The sequence below is a fragment of the Tinamus guttatus genome, unplaced genomic scaffold, assembly GCF_059628265.1.
Source record: "Tinamus guttatus ecotype Peru unplaced genomic scaffold, ASM5962826v1 Tinamus_guttatus_pri_ptg000782l, whole genome shotgun sequence".
In the NCBI taxonomy this organism is placed as follows: domain Eukaryota; kingdom Metazoa; phylum Chordata; class Aves; order Tinamiformes; family Tinamidae; genus Tinamus; species Tinamus guttatus.
The window spans coordinates 72,245-86,998 of NW_028289316.1; the positions used below are offsets into that span (position 1 = coordinate 72,245).

The following is a 14,754-nucleotide window of genomic DNA, read 5'->3' on the forward strand; positions in this document are numbered from 1 at the left end:
TCCAAAGATGGAAATGCAGCAGATCTTTTCCTTGGGGCACTAATAATTCTGTTTGTACAACTAATACATGCTTAGTACCCCTCCCGAAAAATGCATTGTTGGTGTTTTGAGAACAATAATGTATTATGGAAATGAGGCATCCTCTCATTCCTGGATAGACATGTTGCAGCTCTCATAAATTGTAGTGAACCCTCTGCAGGAGGTTGACTCTCCTGGCCTTCAACAGTCAAGAGCAACTCCCTATACTATCACTGCTTGTATGAGGCTGACTGATTAGAAAGGACAGTATCTATGCAGCTCTTTAGTCCAGAACCTCGATTAAAGCTCTCTGCTTTATAAGCTTTGTTTGATTGATTCATTTACTATAGCATATTCCTTTAGCATAAGCAATGATAAAAAGGCAAACAAAAAGAATAACCCTGAAGCTCAGCGGACAAACTGGTGCTTCTCCAACCTGCAGCCCCAGTTCAAGCCATTCTGTCCTACAGTATGGCGCTTAGCTCCGGGACATTGGAGGCATCACACAGATCATGTAACCTCATTCAGTTGCCCTGGATATCCTAGGGTATTTCAAATAGCATGAGAAACTGTATTTCAGCTGAACTCTAACCTTAGCGAATGCTTTAAATCCTGTGAGTGAGATTTGTACCTTGCTGTATCATTCAGGATGCTAACTTCTGTGCTACCCTGAAAAGGGTGAGGGGAAAATATCAACTGCATGTCCATGACAGTCTGCTCTTTCTCTCTGCCAAGTCAAATGCACAATGGGCAATAGCACTTTGATGCACATAAGGATATCATTTTAAATGCATGAGTAATCCCATTGCATGCTCCAATAGCTTGCTGATTGGAGTGTTAAACAAAAATATCCTTTGATCCCTTACAGCCTCTCTATTGCATGGCTTGCTAGAATGCAGAGGCTTTGAGCATCCACTTGCCCAAAGACATCCTCACTATGTTTTTGATTGTGGATACACCAATGGGTACAGTGAGAGAAGGCTCCTTGTAGCCTACCTCTCTCAGATATACAACACAAACCAAGTCATAACTAATCTGAGAGTTTTTTATAGATCTAACATGGACATTTGCAATTCCTGTAGAGAATGAGGAGTGAGATCGATTGTCTGTATTTCTTAGCTATTCAGTACGATTTAAAGGCTGCCATCTTTGGCCTTGGATGCCTGTAATACGTATCTTATAATCTGCATCACCTTTTTCATCCTCCTACCAGCTACCCTTCATCTTTCTCAGTACCTATGTAATGAGCAGTTGGTTCAGAGTAAGTGGCAATAGAGTAGCAGCTTCGGGAAACCAAAAGGTAGCAAAAGGAAGCAAAGTCACCTTAAGTGAAGGGTCTGTCTTACAGTCATCGGAATGACTTTCAGGCTTGCACTCATTTAGGCTCTTTCATTGATCTTCGATATTAAAGGGGAAATGTCCAGACTATCAATTCAGCATCTTTGGAAAATATGAAGTCTGAGCTATTTCCAGCTAAGGGTACTTAGATTCTTCCATTCTCAACATCCAGACTCAGCTTTATGAATGCCTGCAGTACATATGAAAATATGAGAAAGCTCCAGAAGCAATTTAAGTAAATACACCGCTCCAGAGCTTCACAAGCTGCTGGCTCTCCACCCATACTATGTTCAAATTGCAGCAGTTGATATTGATATTGCAAAGGGTATGACTTGTTTGTCCACAAGCTGTCTGGCTGATTGTCTCTCTCAGCCCTATGCCAGCCCTGGTTAAGTCATCCTGTCTCAATTAACAGCGAGAAAATTGAACCTTGCTATAACAGCTCAAATTACATAGTGGTTCAACAATATCTGTGAGATTGTCATACCAGAAGCCACAAGAAGAACAAAACCTTCCCTTTCCCTGAGTACTAATCATTTTCCCAAAATGGTACTTACTCAAAGAAGAAAAGCATATACTTGTGCAGGTAAAGTTATGAGGAAGTGAGGACGATAAGAGGATGGCAAGACAGCTATTATAGGTTTTCACACACATAAGTTACATGACTTAGCTCTTTTCCATAGCAGTTAGCATGCACAAGAGATGCCTCAGGAGGCTTCCTAATCTTTCCCAGTACCCTGGCAAGGGTGAAAACTGGAGTCGTCAGTGCAGCTATCCTGGTAATTCAAAGCTATCTCAGATCTGTTTAAAAGAGAAAAGGTTTCTCTGGAGTGAGAAGCTGGTATACTCACATATTTATGCTACAGGACTCATTAGCTTCGTTTCAGCTAAACTAATTCCAGCAGAAAATATAGCTAATAAAATTTCTAGAGCAACCTCTCATATTGTTCCTCACAAACACTGGATGTCTCAGTATGTTAGAAACTATTTGAGTCTGACTGTAAGTCCACAATAGTCAGTGAGAACTCTTCCATTGTCTTTTGGAGAACTCAAGATGAGGCTTCAAAATGGAAACGAGTCAAAAATGTATACCCAGTTTGCTTGCATAATCAAGTGAATAAAAATGTACTTCTTAAGGTTACCAAAGCCTGCAGAATGTGGCAGATATAAAGACAATTCTGAGAAAAGCTAACATTTACTGTGGTTCAGGGATATTAAAGGTGAATTGTCTAGTCAAAGATAAACTCTGAAGGCTTGAGAGGAAAATGTAAATTTACTAAAAAAATGTCAACTGATAATCTAACAAAGACATTTGAACCTGGAAGTCAGATACTTACAAATCCATATTCTAAGTCCCAGCACCAGCAGTAATTGAAAAACCTAACGAAGACAGCTCTCAAGAAATCACCAATTAGAATCGTGATATATGTAGTCATTGTGTCAGAGACTGTCAGCCGCACAAATTCCTGTTAAAAAAAAAATCTTTAAAGAATATTAGGCAATTAAAATTACACTAATAATGAAAAAACAGACTAGGTCTCTATATGTGCATACCATGATTCAACATAGAACAGATTTTTTATTCCTCCTATACATTAACTAATTCTAAAAGATATCTGGAGAAAAACTGCCCCTCATTTGTTGTTGTAATTTGTATTCATATACAAGTCAAGAATTTCAGAGTACAATTAGGGTAGTGAAGCCTTCCAACCAAAACTGCTGCTAAAATACAATTCTTTCCTGATATCTGAAATCCCTTTTAGTCCCCATAATAGAAATCATAAAAATGCATAAAAATTGGTTTCCCACTATTCTGATTGCAGTAATTTATCTTGTATACCATGAAAACAGCTCTTGGTCAGTTAATACTAGAAGATTAAAAGAAAAAAAAAAAGCTTACTTAGGTTTATGGAATACCTAAGTAGCAACTCATGAAATCGGGCGATGAAAGAAGAAAATCCTAGCAAAAATCCTCATTTCTCTAATATACTTTCAGTAAGCCCCGCCAAACTCTACCATATCAGGTCTTATCCCCAGTTTCCCACAAGACTGTTATTCACTCTGATCTCAAATTCTCAAATTAAGGAGAAAGTTAGCACAGTGATGAGCTCTTGGTGTTCATCACTTGTACCTCAGCACTAGCAGAAGACCAGAGACGCTGTCATCTCCATCCTTTCTGTTCCCTACCAGGGTCTTCTCCAGGACTGGAGTTAACCAGATAGGGAGACTAGGAGACTGGTGGAACAACACCAGAAGTTGTAATGCAATGGTTTATTCCATCTCAGGAACAAGACAACAAGAAGAATGAGGGATGATTAAACAGAGGAATAGGAGATGTTGGAGAAATCTTTGGAAATGGCATATTATAAGTCATTAATAATGGATGTCTGGATGAATAAATCAATAAGTATGGATGTTCTGAATCAAATAAAATGCTGTTCAGGTTTACTATTAAGCTACTGCTGTTGCAATGCAGCACACTACCTAGTTAAAGATAGAGATACCTTCTCAAATTCACACTGCTGGCAAGATTTGATTTTATGTATATTTCCCTGCTGAGCTACTCTTTTTTTTATCTTTGATATAGGCCTGTTTTAGTGAGAAATTGGTCTTGTCTGATCAAAATTCTAATATCAGATGCTGTCAGCTATCAGGAGAAATAAATGAGTTCTTACTAGATGGCATTTGAAGAAACTAAAATATCTTTTTCTCAGCTTTATAAGTAAGGAAAAAAATAGGACCTTGTCATTATCTTGTCCCATATCTGCATTTTGTTCATTCTTTTCCTGATTTAATGCCACCCAACAACTAAAACAGAGAGAGATTTTATATGAAAATAGATTATGATTTGTTTTCAAATATAGGCTCAGTTGCATTACCTGTCCTACCATTGTTTCCCAGCAAGGCCCTCTTGGGACATCTGCAGGGTCCACCTGTATGGGAGGAGCAGTTGAATTTTCTGGAATAGTACCATTATACAGACTAGCTTCCCATATTGTCATGTTATATTTGACTATCTTCTCTTCTTCCAACTAAAAAATAAACAAATAGGAAAACAACTTTATTAGCTTGCATTACCAGTTCTCAACCTTACCTACTCTAAGGCTCCCATTTCCAGCTCAGGCATGGACATGCTTCTTAGCAAAGAAATAATTTCCTTGGCAAGTTTGTGGAATGGCTAAAAATCCTTGTCTTTGCCCTGCTAGCTGCTAAAAATTATGAAGGGAAGTCCACTGTAAATAGCTTGCCTTGAGATTGATCTCGTCCATCAGGGCAATAATGAAAGTGTAGAGATTGCCAAGGAAAAGAGCAAAGATGCGTCCCAGCTGCCATCTTAGAGCTATGCGAGGGTGGTAGTTTTCCAGAGAACTGATCACATCAAAAAGTGTTGGACAGAACATTCCTAAAAGTGACATCACCATGTTCACCTTGGTAAAAAGAAAAAAAAAAAGTAAAATGTTAGAGGCAAGTTTCTGATTATTATGCATATTGGTTAGTGGAGTGCATCTCCACCAGTACTTTTCAGTTGGTATTTGATTTAACGAGAAGCAAAATCAGTCTCAGGAGTCACAAAGAAAGAAAGAAAGGGATGAAAAATCAGTACAGGAGATAGCTGTAGATAAAAGGTCCTTTTCTGTACTGTACTCTACTAAATTAAATTTCTCTGATATCTCACCCAAAATTAATTCAACATCTTGCACAGGCAAATTCAAGTCAATCCTTCTCCTTCCTTCTTATTGCTCTTTGAAGCCTCTAAAACCATTAGCTCATCATCATAGCAGCATGGAAATATTATTAACATAATAACAAAAAATGTTATTATTTACAGATAACTAATCTTCCAATTGCTCTGAAACTAACATTTCTCAGCCACACTAGAATTCATCTTGCTAAAATTTATACAAATTTTAATACATGTCTAACCTCCTCCTATCTAGAGAGTTAAGACTGGATCTTTGTTCTCAAAAGCAGCAGCAAGTTATTGTACCAAAAAAAAATTATCCACTTATAAATGTATATATTCTCACTCTTACAAAACTTTCTATTGGACTAGTGATTTAAATTAAAGGAAATAAATGACTTTCCTTTTCCTCTTCTTCAGTTCTTGTTTTCTAATGAATTCTGGAACTAATTATTCAATTTCTGTTTTGTGTGCAATCAATAGTACATTTTGAACACGCCTTGTGATATTGTGCAAGAAATACAATTAATTCATAGGTAGTTTATTAATGACTGTGATAATCCATTGATGTTCTCTGTCTATTCATACAGTGTTATTTGTCACTGGGATTAGCTAGTTAAAATAACAGTAAGTTACTATTTCTCATAACTGGCAAAAAAGGAAGAAACAAAAACACTTAGCTGCTGTCACTTCCTTATAACTGGAAAGGTAGGATTTATATTTAAATTTCCTTGACCTTATTATTTTGACGTCTGATGGGTTTCATACCTTAATCAATAATATATACATATATATACGTCTTTTATGGAAATTGTGGATCTTTTGTTTTTCCCTGGTACCTTTAGAAGAGAGTGCTAAACACTAGAGGATTAAGCTCTGGATGAAATGCCAGTGCTTAACACATCAGATATTTTTTACATAAGCATAAAGTGTGCAAACATTTTTGTCTTAATATCTTCTAAGTATCTAACATTGTTTCTAACATATTTTATCTCAGTCCCCACTAAGCCAAACAATGTCAGATATAGCAGCAAATGGCAAATACAGACTCTCATGCTGGAGTCAGCAACAGCTGACATGACCAGTCATGAATCTTCAAGATATAAACGTCTTGCAACAGGCTGCCTATCATCACAGTTACCAGGTGAAATACTCAGCCCTGTTATGATCCTGTTGAACATATGAACATATCATAAAACATAAGGATAGCACATTAACAGGCATTCTGGGTCACCAGAATTGGTCTAGCCTGGCAGATGTCCAGGACTCAACAAGACAAGGTCAGACATTTCTCTTTATTTTTTATTTGATTGCATTTTTTAACCTGAATCCTACTTGACTCACTGATATTCTTTACTTCTTATGCTGGAAGACTTAGTGAATGTGAATTTAGAAGAAAAGGTATATCCTACAGTATGTTTTAAATATAGCATCTGCTAAGCTTACTGAAAGCTTTCTTGTTGGTGCATTATACGAAAGGCAACACAGAAATTACTACTTTTCTTTGTCTAAGAAATCCAGTATTTTTCCTATTTTTATTATATTCTAACTTTTTTACTGCTTATCTAAAGCAAGCATGTTCATTTGTTTTACCTATATATTTTTTCATGCTTTGAATATTCATGTCCCCCTTCTTGGGAGCATTACTAATTCTGGCAGAAAAAAATGTTTGGATGAGAGGTGAACAAGGCACAGAAACTTGCCAAGCTGAGAAGGGGGAGGGATTGTAACCAAAAGTGCAGAGTTTTATTGAGATAAACATGGGTATTGAATTTTCAAAATCCCAAGATTTTGATGGGTTCTGTGATTCAAAACATAATCATGACTAATGAAAATTTTATAAATACATTTTCATTTTTGGAAAGGGCTCGATTTTTTGTATTTTTGTTCCATTCCAGTTTCAGGTGCTGGAGACAGATTTTCTTCTACTGTTTATACTGGGGACAGTGCCAGTGTTAAGTTTGACTTCTTAAAAATTATAGAAAGATATGCCAGCAGAGGGGCAACATGCATGCAAGATAGAGTTATACTCAATGGACACCATGGTCTTATATTCAGTATCTATCTGCTGAGTGAATTTCAAAAGCACTCCATGCCCTGCAGAGATGAGATTTCTCAGTAAGAATGAAACAACAATCAGGAGACACCCACTAATTAGTGAAAACTGTGGTTCTAAACACATTATTTTATTCTTTTATCTCTCTGTGAGATTAACTACTGCAGAGACCAAGCCCCTGCATGTCACTTTGAAAGCTAGAAAATTACAGTTTGTATAGCCTATTTTTCCAGCTACTGCAACTTTCATAAGAAATGCATGACTGTAGTCACATCTAAACACCAGCAACCCCATATGTTAAACTCCACCAACACAACATTTAATACTGAGCACTGACTGCTTGTAGGCTAAATTATAAGTTCATTAAGAGTAAGCAGTTTAGATAAATCATTTCTTCCACCAACAATGATTGTGCTTTGTCTAGCATCTGCTGCAGGAAGCAGCAATAGCAATCTCTTTTTCTGGCAAATACAGTTTACTTTTAAAAAGTAATTAGGATAGAAGTATATTTTGTAATAATAAAAGCTGTAGGATGGTTTCTAGAGTTAAAACTGAGCTTTGATTTTGTATAAGTGCACTAGTCAATCTCTACTGCTAGGAACTATAAGATAAATAGCAATTAAATGTGAGATCTCTATATATTTGCATCTAGAAAAAAATGTTTATCAATCACCTATCTTTTCCTTTCCCAAATGATTCACAATTGGTCCAGAAATGCTACCCATGCTTCAGACATGCATAGGATGGGATAGGATATAAAGCGTTATTAAATACTGTAAAGGCCCTTGTTGGTCTGTATCACAAAATTATCTTCTCCTCCCCATCATGGGCTAGATTGTCTCATTTGAGCCATGATCCCATGGGACTAGGTGCTGCTGCAATGGAGAAGAATTTAAGCCTCACTGAGCCTGAGACAGTTTTGTATAGGTTTGCAGGACCATGGCAGAGGAGAATAACCAGAGAAAAATAGGACGTAGGTAAGACATGTACTTCAGCTGTATGTAAGAGCTGTGCTTCATTTACTCTAAATAGTCCATCAAGTGTTAATGGACATTTTCTGAAAAAAATCTCAGTGTTTCGTCATAATACAAACATTATCAGGATTTAGACTTATCTAGAAAATAACAATAATAATAATAATAAAGGTTTAAATGGGTTTAGGGGGAAGGCAAATTCATTTATTCATCTAACTAAATGATTAGTCTCCAATCAAGCGAAATAGTGTGTAGCTTGCAACTTGGTTCATTATCTGCCAATAGGTAGCTCTACTGAAATCCTAATAAAGCTGCCTTATCCAGCCTTTCTTAGGAAAAGCTGCTCTCTATCCTAGCTCTGTGGTACAGAGCCTTCTTAGCAGGATTTTTTTTTTTTTTTTTTTGGTAAAGCATACAAACAAACAAAGATCCCTTGAAATGTAAACATGGATATGTTTAACCGCTCTGCAGATTGCAACATTAGCTGATATAACAGCTTTTCATCATCACAGATCTGTTAATACACCTTTTGAACGAGAAAGAGCTGGATTCCTCCTGAATTACCTTCATTTGAGAGTCTGCCATCACACCTGGAGCTCATGTTTCTTTAAGTCAAGCAATTTTGTGCATGCCTTCTGTTTCTTATTAGAGGAAAATGAAATATTTTTTCAAATAATTTCATGCAATGTCAACAGCCCCATTTCTCTGAATTACAAAGATGGACTGTTGGAGTTTTTTATCTTACTTTCCCAATTGTTTTTTGATGTTCAAAACTAGGGAGTGACCTTCCTCATCCCATCATCATTATAAGCTAGAAGCTTTGGCAGGTTGGCATCCTTTTGCCTTACCTTAAATCTGGTATCTGTTTTACCTACTCATTCAGAATATAAGCGTCAAAGAAGGAACGGATAGTTTTACTACATACACCACAGTGTGTTTGTTAAGAAAGTAGAATCTGCCCAGATTCCTATATGGTGATGGTGACATCAGGTGCATACTGCAAACCACTATGATACACTTACTTTTGCTATATACTTCCATTAAGCAGGACCAGACATGTGCAAGAGGTGCTCACTCTAAAAATGGCATTGGATTCCTGAATGGGGCAGCTGTAGCTGGATAGTTTAAGTTTCACCTTCTTGCTGTACTGCAGAGTCATATTCATGAGGCCCTGGGTAACGCAGCACATGCCACACACCAGTGCCAGTTTGCCTGTACCAGTCTCAAGGGGAAAAAGCAAGAGGACAATAGGCTCTTTGGAGGAATCTTGTGAATCCATAGACCAACTGAAAAAACATCTTAGTGGCACAGAGAAGAAAAAGCAAGATCATCAAATAAAAATTATATGTTAAGGGAAATTTGAAAGAAGCAACCAAAAAAAATCATTTTAATGAAGCAGGAAGCAGGGAGACAAGAATGATTGCTTTGTTAGACATTTACCACCCACACCCAAAGTATTTAAATAGCAGGAGGAACAAAAAAAAATCAAAAAAAGACAGAAAAAGGCAACATGCAAAGCATAGAAACACAGTTTCAAACCACATCTATTATAAAAATGTGCTAGCACGAACTTCATTTCTCTCCCACCACCCGTAGTTCTCCAGACCTTCCAGGGCAAATTTCTGGGATCTTCTCACAACAAAAAAGATGAGGTAACCACTCCCAGCAAGCGTGCACAGGGCCAAGAAGTTAGCAAGAACCCTCAGGAATCGAGTCAAGTGAATATTTTCCTCTTTCCGGCTCTCCTGCTCCTCCACAATAGCTTCCTGCACTTGTTAGAAACAAAAGAGTGTTATTTGCACTTTCAGAGTCAGCTTCCACATTGTCCCCCGACTTGTTAGAACTCAGTTAAGTAAATTGTGAAGATCCCAATGCACGTCTGGTCACAATTTGGTGAGAACAGCTCACACTGTTTCAAAAACTCTTTACTGTACTCTGGTAGGCCCTGGGGTTTTTACTGCCCAGAGTTTGCTTTGCATCTAGTGACTATGTCCCCTTGGAGCCTCGCTGCACTTGCACTCATGAGCTAAAAAGCAACCACCCCTTTCTGTCAGTTTGTGAGGTGCTCCAAGGCTGAGTAATCCAGAGAGATAAATGTGTGACTAGCTGCCCCAAAAGCAACTGTCAGGGTTAAAAATAAGTTCATTAGTGAGAAAATGGCAAAAACTTTCATTTTGAGTGTAACCAAATCAGAAGGAAGGAAAAGACAGGAATGAATCCCAAACAAGTCAAGAAGTGCACTGCTTCATACTGGAAAATAAAAAGTTTCCCTCATATGCACCCTTGGCCAGGATGATAAGTATTAAGGCTGTGGTGTAACTTTAATCTCCAGCTCCCACTTTTGCCACTAGAAAGAATTTTAACGCTGAGATGTCCTTGTGAAAAGGGAATTTAGTTACAACTTCTGACTTCAGAGAAGGAGATAGGCTGTGCAGGGGTGAAGCTAAACTCCTGCACTCGCACTATTATTCTGTGTGTGTCTTCTTTTCTTAACACAGGACGACTGCAGAAGCTTTTGAGCAAAATTCCCATGGCCTTGCCCAGACCAAGACTTCACCAACACTTTGGTTTCTTGCTTGCTTGAAAAGATTATAATAAAGATGCATAGGATTACTTGTCAAGAAAACCCTATCTCAGCTGCTTTATATTCTTCCCCATACAGTTTTCATCAACTGATCCTAATAGATATGCAAAGAAAGCTCAAAGTCCTTGACTTATTCTAATTAGGATTTCTTCAGTATTTGTTTTTTAGAGACCATTTATTTCCGCTTTCTTTGACTAAAGTTACTATTTGCTGCCTGCAGCTGGGAATCTGGGCAGGGTGAGGTGGTATATTGGCTTAACATCACTAGTGCAGAACAGAAGGATGAGGCAAGTGACTGGAAAAGGTAAATGTGACTTGGTCCTCCAGCCTCCATGTTGTGTGTTGTCAGTGTGACCACAAGTCATTGCCTGGTAATATCCTGCTGTAGTATTGCCTGTACTGAAAATTACAGTTTCCTTTAGAAATTGCTCTGGCATGTCCCAGTGACCCAGGCATTGAGACATTTTCTTCAGCCTTCAACTGAATAGTGTGCCGCCCCTCTGCTATTTTTGCACCTGACCCACTCCTCAGATCCATCACAAAGTGACTGTTAAAATCATCATAGCCCAAAAATGAAAACAAGCCTGAGAAGGTCTGGTATTGCATTGCAGAGTATGCTATGTTTCGTAATTCATCTGAAAACAATAGTTTCCTTTTATGCAAGGAAGTCAAGTTTTTTTTTTTCCTATTGAAATGAAAGTATAGACACAGGATTCTGAGTCAATTTATTTTCATATAGTGAAAAGCACTTTCTAGGCAATGATATTGCTGTCAAATTATATCCCTTCAGAACAGAAGGAGAGCATGATAATGTCAGCTTAGCAAAATGTCACCAGCATTAAAAAAGAAAACCAATATGACATCATATGGCATGAGAAGCCACTAAAGATGAGGACCAGGAAAACATTACAGAAGTAATGTTACATTTACAGTAATTTACAGTACAATTTACAATGTACAATTTACAGTAATCTACATTTACAGTAGACTCATTTTGCTAAGACTGATTGTGCAGTCACAGAGGACACAAAGGATGCTTCTTCATCCACAACCAAGATAGAAGAGTTATGATGGAATGACAGAAAGACCCCAGTCCCACAAAGGTATACAGCTGCCCAGTTCACATGTGAGCACCTAAATCCGAGACACAGTTGATATTTGACTTTAATTCTCTCTGGTTCACATCACCATGGAAGACAAATGAGCTTACCTCTCCTCAGTGAGCTCTATTTTACCTTAAAGCTTGTTGTGATGGAAGCAAACTTATTATCTGCTGTCTCAGGATTGCCAATCAGGTAGTCCCAGCTTGTGAACATTTTCCAGCTGAAATTAAAACTCGTATCATCTCCACCACCATCTTCATTTGCGTTTCTTGCCATACTACAAAAGACACAAAAAGGCCCTGTTAGGACTAGTTTTACCTGAGCTTAATTTTCATAGTTGCTCCTAAAACTTTGTTCTTAAACAATTAGATTACTATTTCTGTCAGTAATGAAATACTATATCCAGAGATTTCAGATTGGAGCCAGAATTGAAAAAGATAAACGATTTTCATTTTATTTTAGATCATGTATGTCATCATTGCATTCATTTTTTATCTACTTCTTTCTTTGTCAAGGAGCTCTGCTGGATGAGAAACTCAATGGTAAATAAGATGTCAAGAAGATCTCTCAAATAGAAAGCTGTAGAACATCCTGAACTGTTATAGAGTTAATTAGAGACTTCACAGAGAGAGAGAAAAAAAATTCTAAAATAACTAGCTAGAACAAAAGCTGATCATATCAACCCAAAATTTCATTAATACAGCTAACTGTCTAGCCTTTCATCGTCTATGCACTCCTCAGTGATTTGACTTTATGGGAACTACTGAATTCTCTATTTCAAGATCTAATAACAAGCAGGGTATACACACACACACACACATATAAAGCATACATGTGTAATATATATAAAAATAATTCATGCAATAACAATTGTCCTATTTCTGTCTATACAATTAACCTATTAATTCAACTCATTAAACACAAGGGCAAAATATATTGGTGCAGCCAGTTAGCCCTGGGTTCTGCATTGATTTCTTGTTCAGGAAAACTCAGCTTTTTTAAAGCTGACCAATACAGCAGAGTTATGTTATTAAAACCAGTGTGTTTTACATATCAGGTTTCTAACATCACAGTGAAATATATATTCTCAAATACATTCAGGGAACAATAAATAAATAATCCTGAGCTGGCATAAACCCATGCTGATATTTTTATTGTTACTATTTAAATGGAGGGGACAAGGATCAAAAAATGGCTTTGGGAGAATCTGCCCCACTGCTGCTTTCTAGACGAAGGCCAACAGTCCAGTGGTTAGGAAAAAAAAAAAAAAGCCAGATCAAAATGATGGTTGACAAGTGTATAACAGGAATTAGGATATTTAACTGCCTATTTGTGTTTGCCATTGCCATTTAGCATGCCAGTATAAGTGAGCGTTAGTGTATATATATAGTATAACTTAAGTAGGTAATTTTGAGAATGAGACTTGGCATGGTTGGCACATGTTCAGTGTTCTTATACTCCAGAATACCACTCCATCTTAAGCTGCTTTACATGACATACCTCCTTTCACTTTTGGATAGAAAGACTCCCTGTCTATCCACAAATATTCAGAGAAATGCTCTCCAAAATCGTATTTCACAACATCTGATCTGAACAACACTCAATCTAAATGTTGCCCTCAGTTAAGTAGAACTAATTACAACTAATGTGTTAACTTTTATGATTACTGAGGAGCAAGGAGAGAAAGGAGTTAAAAGTACCTTCAAAACTTCCACACTTTAAGTTTATCAAAACAACATCTCTGTGAGGACTCAAGGACACAGTGTGATGAGAGCTAGGTGCAGGTGGAGAGATAGGAGGGCCTGAAAGAGTCAAACAGGTCCCTGCCTTGGAATTAAAACAAACTGATAACTTTGAGACTAGAAATATTTTCATTTATACCGTGCTCTGAGAGGATTGCAGAGAGGACCTTTAAATCTAAATGTTTTACCTAAATAGAGTAACACTCCTCATACTTCTTCCTCCCTCTTGCATGGGAACATTCCCTATCCCAGGTCCCTGTTGCACACAGAGCAACACTAGCCCCGCCAGACACGGCTTTTCAGCCTGTGTGCAAACTGCACTGCTTTCTGGAGAAAAGGCAAAAAGCAGATTTTAAGAACTGCTCTTAAGTTTACCTAAATATAGATCAGCACTCATGTCATGAAGCCAAATGGAAAATCGGTGCATACAGTATGGGTTTTCCCTAGGGTATTTCCTTTGTTTGGGCCTTAGGGATTCCGTGCTGATAGGATTTTTTTTTCTTTTTCTCCTGGTCTGGTGACAGTTATTGAAATATAATTCCTCAAGACTAAAATATTTCTAATCTTCATAGCTAGGCTGTCAAAGAAATATTTTGAAAGGTGTTCTCCAGCTAAACTAGTGACTTTTTCACTGAAATAGGTTGTTCTTTCTCCAATATACTCATATGTAATTGAAGAAATTATTCTTCTTCCAAAATGCCTCTCACCCTATGCAGGAAACCATGAATTATTTGAAAAATGGAACATGAATTAATGTAATGCTCTTGAAAGTGAAAAAATTCTGGTTTCATACCAATACAGTACAAACAGATTATTTGCAATTTTCTACTGTGTATTCACAAGTGTCCTTGAATCTTAAACTGCAATGCTCTGATTTTTTTTCTTGGTAGGCTTATTCTAAAGCCAACTTGCCACCGAACCACTTTTATTGTGGTAGGCTGTCTCACTTGAATCAAGGATATTAGGCTATAAAGGCTACATTTAATAGTGACATATCTCCTTTGAAGCCAGGAGACTTATCACACTTTATTCCAACAGTGAAACAATACATAAAGCATGACTGAATAAGCATTCTTTTTAATTCTGTTCCGGAGACAAAACTGAAGTCCAGAATACAAAATTGGAAAGGCTAATGCCTCACCGATTGCACTGCTGAAGCACAGTTTCACTTAAACATGTTCTTTTATGCTTTTAACATTATATTAAATATAGTTTTCCTTGGGAAAGCACTGTTGGAGATTATTTTGTCTGCCACAG

General features: G+C 37.3%; 1 protein-coding gene across 1 annotated transcript in view; it reads right to left on the reverse strand.

The window, feature by feature from the left end:
* TMC1 (transmembrane channel like 1) overlaps positions 1-14,754 on the reverse strand; it is a 67,112-nt gene that overhangs the window by 11,905 nt on the left and 40,453 nt on the right. Inside the window, exons 10-14 of the mRNA XM_088537477.1 lie at positions 11,888-12,032; positions 9,640-9,834; positions 4,605-4,784; positions 4,236-4,388; positions 2,694-2,822 (exon numbers count right to left, since the gene is read on the reverse strand). Of these exons, the coding sequence (XP_088393603.1) occupies positions 2,694-2,822; positions 4,236-4,388; positions 4,605-4,784; positions 9,640-9,834; positions 11,888-12,032 (802 nt within the window). The remainder of the gene's footprint in view (positions 1-2,693; positions 2,823-4,235; positions 4,389-4,604; positions 4,785-9,639; positions 9,835-11,887; positions 12,033-14,754) is intronic.